This window comes from Chrysemys picta, chromosome 10 (genome assembly GCF_011386835.1).
Source record: "Chrysemys picta bellii isolate R12L10 chromosome 10, ASM1138683v2, whole genome shotgun sequence".
In the NCBI taxonomy this organism is placed as follows: Eukaryota; Metazoa; Chordata; order Testudines; family Emydidae; genus Chrysemys; species Chrysemys picta.
In genome coordinates this window covers 71,833,387-71,839,386 of record NC_088800.1, presented here as the reverse complement: position 1 = coordinate 71,839,386, position 6,000 = coordinate 71,833,387, and the positions used below count along the sequence as shown (strand labels likewise).

At 49.2% G+C, this 6,000-nt stretch overlaps 1 protein-coding gene across 3 annotated transcripts in view; it reads right to left on the bottom strand.

The window, feature by feature from the left end:
• Positions 1–799: 799 nt before the first annotated feature.
• Positions 800–6,000, bottom strand: part of LOC101939672 (acyl-coenzyme A synthetase ACSM3, mitochondrial-like) — a 34,026-nt gene continuing 28,825 nt past the window's right edge. For all 3 annotated transcript variants that reach the window (XM_024102337.3, XM_065558953.1, XM_024102338.3), the window contains exons 13-16: positions 3,729–3,856; positions 3,543–3,642; positions 2,481–2,600; positions 800–1,477 (exon numbers count right to left, since the gene is read on the bottom strand). In XM_024102337.3, coding sequence (XP_023958105.2) covers positions 1,391–1,477; positions 2,481–2,600; positions 3,543–3,642; positions 3,729–3,856 — 435 coding nt within the window. In that variant the 3' untranslated portion in view covers positions 800–1,390. The remainder of the gene's footprint in view (positions 1,478–2,480; positions 2,601–3,542; positions 3,643–3,728; positions 3,857–6,000) is intronic.

Below are 6,000 nucleotides of genomic sequence, written 5' to 3'. Positions count from 1 at the left end.
AGATCCCATTGGCTGCACAGCTCCCATTGGCCAGGAACTGCAGCCAATGGGAGCTGCGGGGCGGTGCCTCCAGGCAGGGGTAGTGTGCAGAGCCCCCAGACCCTTCTGCCTAGGAGCTGCAGGGACGTGCCCGCTGTTTTCAGGGAGCCCCTCTCCCCCGAGATAAGCACTGCCCTGCACCCCAACCCCCAGCCCTGAGCCCCTTCCCCCACCTAAACTGCCCCAGAAGCGGCCGGTGCGACTGGCCCAGGCAGGGCTGCCTGATCTGCTCGGGCAGCCCCGGAGCCAGCCACACCGGCCGCTGCAGAAGTCACAGAGGGCACAGAAAGTCATGGAATCCGTGACTTCTGTGACCTCCGTGACAGCATGGAGCCTTAATTAGAGCGAGTTCACAGCAGAACCAGAGATTCTGAGATAAAATAACACTTTTCTTGTACTTACTGGTTTACCAGTGTTTTTATATTACCTCTAAATGTAACCTGCTTTAGTCACAAAGCTCAGTGGTCTTTCATGTTCTTTTAAAAGAGTAATAAAAAGCATATCACAGTGTCTTCAGCATGTGGGTTTACTCTTAATATACAGTATTGTGCAATCCTGGAGTCAGAGTATCCCCCCACAGAGCACAAGTAACATTGACCTCAAAGGTGGTTATTTGTACCATGTCAGGGAAGCAGCGAGACCTGATGCTGCGAACAAGAATAGTGCCTACTACCGTGGAACTCAGTAGGATAATATTAATGGCTGCAAGCATTGGGCCCAGACTCCTAATAATGCCTAATGAAGACGCTGACGTAGATCATTGCTTGAATACTGGAGAGGAAAATTTGGTTGTCACAGCAACATTTTGTGACCTAACAATTTCACAATCCAGGAAATCTTTTATTTTTTTTAAACTAACATGCACAAAAAGATGGTGGCTGATAGAAGACAATTTAGCAATAATTTCCACCTCAAAGTTATCTAGTATTCTATAAAGCTAATCTGACCATTAAAAATAATGACACAATATTTTCACAAAACAACATTTGACACATACCTGCCAGCAGTGTAACAGTCAGTATTGAACGATAAGGCATAGATGGAAAATAATCAAACAGAAAGATAAAGAGGAGTTTCGGGTCTGATTCTCCTCTCACAGTATTGCCTTCAATTAAGTTTCTCTTGATTTACATCAGTGTAAAAGGTAGGAGAATCAAGTCCACTGAGTTTCATTACCATCCCAAGGCCCCGCATATTACAGCAAATTACAGCAAACAGTGACAATGTCTATTCCTCATCACAAATACTATCTAGCTCCTTCTGATGTCAACAGAGGACAGGTCATAGCCTGAAGAAGCAATAAATGATTATAGCAGAAATGAAAATTTATGCTCTTAACTCTACAACAAAGCTAAGTTCTCCCCCACTCTTTGTTCCTTAAGTCCTTCCTTCGGATTTTCCCAGAGATGGTCTTTGGTAGCTGTTGAACAAATTCCACCTAATTTATAAAAAAATAAAAATAATAATGAAAAAATAGCAAATTAAATGTGGTTTGGTGCTGTCTTGCTTTCTGGAACAAAACTTCTATTGTAAAGGTTAGGGATTCCTTCAGGATAAACCATGGAGAAAGTCCACCAGCATTCATAAAAGAACGAGCTTCTTGCTAGGGAAATGGAGCAGCCAGTTGCTCACACAGTAATTCCTCAACTTTTCCAGGAACAGTCCTGCTCCATTGAAAGCTAGGGAATTTTGCCATTAACTTCAATGGGAGCAGGACAGGACCTGTAATCCACTGAAGTGAGGTTTCTTTTTCAGAGCACATACTAATCGAATATCTGAGAGAGAGATTTCCCAGTTACGGCCCTGATCCTGCAACGGTATTTGATAGTACAGACTTTTCCGTCCACTAGGACTTCAGTGAGACTCTGCCCTGCCTTCGGTGGGTGTCTATATGGATGCATCTGAAGAAGTGAGGTTTTTACCCACGAAAGCTTATGCCCAAATAAATCTGTTAGTCTTTAAAGTGCCACCAGACTCCTTGTTGTTTTTGTAGATACAGACTAACACGGCTACCCCCTGATATATGGCTATAACAGCTAAACCAAGTGCTACTGACGAGCCACCCGACGTTGGAGTACCCACTCAAACACCAAATGGAAATGTAAAGCCCTTCAGTTATAAACTGTGAGCTTGATGCACTGCTGTCCAGTTTTATGCAGGTCTAACAGCTGATATCAATGTAATGACACCAGTGTAAACTGAAGTAACACAGTAGTGAATCAGGCCCAGTGTTTGGACTAAAAGCCCAGTGAACAGTGGGTGGAAGCAATTTATACATACCAAGCTTAGTATTGATATGTATAAAGAGGAAAATATTTGTTTACTAAAAAGTAAAATCTGTTTACATTTCTAATCTGATCTCTAGTTTGGATCAGAACAGTTTTAATTTTGGGGTGCATTGTCAGTAGTTACCCTTACATTTAGCACTTGGAGGTACTTGCCTTTCTGGGATACTTGTATGGTGCAGTAACTTTTTTGACATGCTCTTGCAGCTCCTTAGTTAATTTTTCTGGATCAGGTGATGCAAAGTCAGGAGACAGAATAACAAAGGCTTTCACCACCTACAAGACACAGTCAGATGTAGGCAACATCTAATATTTAATCACATTTACAATGATGAAAACTGAGAACTATAATTTGCAACATTAAAACTGCTTTCAAGAGAGGAGTGTAAGATTATGGGCCAGATGCTGGCATACAGTAAGGCTCTTTGTGCCATTCAGGGCCTTAAATCTGCCCTATGTAGGCATCTGAGGATTCATCCAGTGTGTGGGAATCCTCAACTAGCATACAGTCAACTATGCCAGCTTTTTACCACCTCTTCTTAACACGCAGCACAGGAGGTGGAGGTGGAGGTGGAGGTAGGAGGGATGTGGCTTGAGCACACTGCTCTTCAATGGTTCCTGGCTAGCACAACAGCTCTAGGGCACTGTTTCAAGTTAGTGGAACTTAGAGCAGCCCTGTGGCTGCTTCTAGTTGTGCTGCAGCCTGCAACATGCCTAAGGATTGAGCCCTATCTATATATAAGTATATGCCTATGCATAAACATCAAGCATAGTTTTCAACTAAGGGCCTGTTTTGCAAAATATCCCATTAAAGTCAGTGGGTCTGCTCTCAGTTTCACCGGTGGAACCCACTGGAATTCACCAAAGTCACTGTGGTTGCTTGGTTGTATGTAGGAGTAGAATTAATCAATTTATTTTTAACAGCAAAACAAATAAAATAACACTAGTCAGTTTTTCCTAGAATGTAGGGTCAGCTTTTTCAAAGCACCTAATCTGTGTAGGCACCTAACTCCCTTTGAAATCAATGGGAGTTAGGCACCTAACTTGCTTAGGCTCTTTGAAAATCCCACTAGGCAGCTCTCTGCATTTTTAAGTGGTTAAATACATTTGAAAATCTGGCCTTTAGCATTCCTAGATTTCCTTTACAGCTATAGTTTATTTCTAAACAAGTATATACAGTAGGTGTTTTTGCATAACCACTAATATCAACCTCATTACCTCTCCTCTGATGGGATCTGGGCTGCTGACAACAGCTGCTTCTGCTACTGCCGGGTGCTCCATCAAGGCATTTTCTACTTCAAATGGTCCAATACGATACCTAGGAGAGGAAATAAGAGCTTGGTATTTACAAACTGTATCAATCTCTCGCGGCTTAGTATGGAAACCCCATAAAAACAAACTTACCCAGAAGATAAAATGATGTCGTCAGCTCTTCCAACAAACCAGAAGTATCCATCTTCATCCATAATGCCCCTGTCTCCTGTGATATAAAAATCCCCACGTTCTGATGCAGCAGTTTTCTCTGGTTCATCCTGACAACAACAAAGGAAATCTCACAAATGGTAATGAACCCTTAGGATCCAATCCAACTCCCACTGAAGTCAATGGAAAAAATCCCAATGGACTTCAATGGGAGACAGATCAGAACCTCAGTGGTGTTTTACCATAAATTGTTACTGAACAGAAGAAGGCCATAGTTACTCTGTCACGAAAGGTTTCATGAGAACTCACTTATCTTTATACAAGATTTTTTAAAACTTACAAAACTTTTCATATCTGTTCTTATTTTGAACCTTTTCAGTCTTGCTGTATCCTATATAAGTCTAGCATGATCTGATCTACTATGAATACATTCGGTGTTTCTGAGATCAAGTGACTTTGTATTAGAGCTGTGCGAATGATTACACTTGAGCTGCAGAAGTACTGTCACACAGCCCTAACATGTGTCTAAACTGGCTGTGAACCAGTAGTGATTTGTCTTTGCCATTTGCTAACAGAAGCATTTTGCAAATATCTTTTTGCTCCAGCTAGGTCCCCACAGGCTTGTCCAGGCACTTGTTCGTAGTCTCTTTCCATTTCAAGCCTGGTTCATTGGGACAGGCTACATGAGGCAAGTCAGAAGGCGGAAGTCACACGTGCAAGAAAGTCAGTTAAACACATCTGGCATATATCTTTACACATTACCTACCCTTTTAGTCAGCTTTTGCAGAAAGGGCCATGTATATTTTTGTGGGCACTCCCACCGTCTGCTCCTTTGAAAAGCTAGCCCTTAAATCCACCTTCATTAATAGCATGATTAGAAAATCAAATTGGAAGACTGGGGTGGAGGAGAAGACAAAGAATGAGAGAATTGTGTTCTTCATTAAAATCACCTCCTTGCAATGAACCATTAAAATAGGGTTACCATACGTCCGGATTTACCCGGACATGTCCGGCTTTTGGGGGCTCAAATCCCCGTTCGGGGGGAAATCCCCAAAAGCTGGACATGTCTGGGAAAATCGGGAGGGACGGAGGGCTCGGCGGTGCTCGGCTGGGGCCTCTGGGGCTGGGGTCGGCGGTGCGGGGCCGGGCCGGGGCTGGCGGTGCTCGGCAGGAGCCGGGGGTGCGGGGTCGGGGTCGCGGGGGCCGGGCGCGCGGTGCCGGGCCGGGGGCCAGGCCGGACCGGGAGCCGGGGTCGCGGGGCCGGGAGCCGGGGCGCGGTGCCGAGCGGGGGTCGCGGTGCCGTGCCGGGAGCCGGGGGGCGCGGTGCCGGGCCGGGGGCCAGGCCGGGCGCCAGGGGCGCGGGGCCGGGCGCGCGGGGCCGGGAGCGTGGCCGGGCCAGGAGCCGGGGTTGCAGTACCGGGCCGGGGGCCGGGCCCGTGGGGCTGGGCCGGGGTCGCGGGGCCGGGCCCGCAGGGCCGGGGGCACGGTGTCGGGCCGGGAGCCGGGCCGGGGGCCGGGCCGGGAGCCGGGGACGCGGGGGCCAGGGGCCGGGGTCGCAGTGCTGGGCCGGGGGCCGGGGTCGCAGGGCAGGGCCGGGCCGGGAGCTGGGGTTGCGGGGCCGGGAGCTGGGGTCGCGGGGCCGGGCCCGCGGGGCCGGGAGCCGGGCCCGTGGGGCCGGGGGCGCAGTGTCGGGCCGGGAGCCGGGCCCGCGGGGCCGGGCCGGGAGCCAGGGTCGCGGGGCCGGGAGCGCGGTGCCGGGCCGGGGTCGCAGTGCTGGGCCGGGGTCCGGGGTCGCAGGGCAGGGCCAGGCTGGGAGCCGGGGTCGGGCCCACGGGGCCGGGGGAGGAGCAGGGGGCGGAGCGTTCAGGGGAGGGGGCAGAGTTGGGGCGGGGCTGAGGGTGGGGAAGGGGCGGGGTTGGGGCGGGGCCGGGTCCCCATGGAGTGTCCTCCTTTTTAAAAACTAAAAGATGGTAATCCTAATTAAAAACATTGAACTCTGGGCCACGCTCGCTTTTAGTGACACTTTCCAGGGCCAGCCTGCCCCGCCCCCCTCCAAGGATATGCACCGGAGGAAGGGCAGGCAGCAGTCCTGCTGTGTGACCTCCCCTAGGATAGCTCAAGGGGGGAGGGAGTATTAAAAATCTGCCAGGTGTTCCACAGTAGCCCTATCAGCTGAGGCTGAGTTGGATCAATGCATCCCTGGCCACAGTCACCTGTTTCTTAGGGTATGGCTAGAATGCAGTCACTGAGTGCG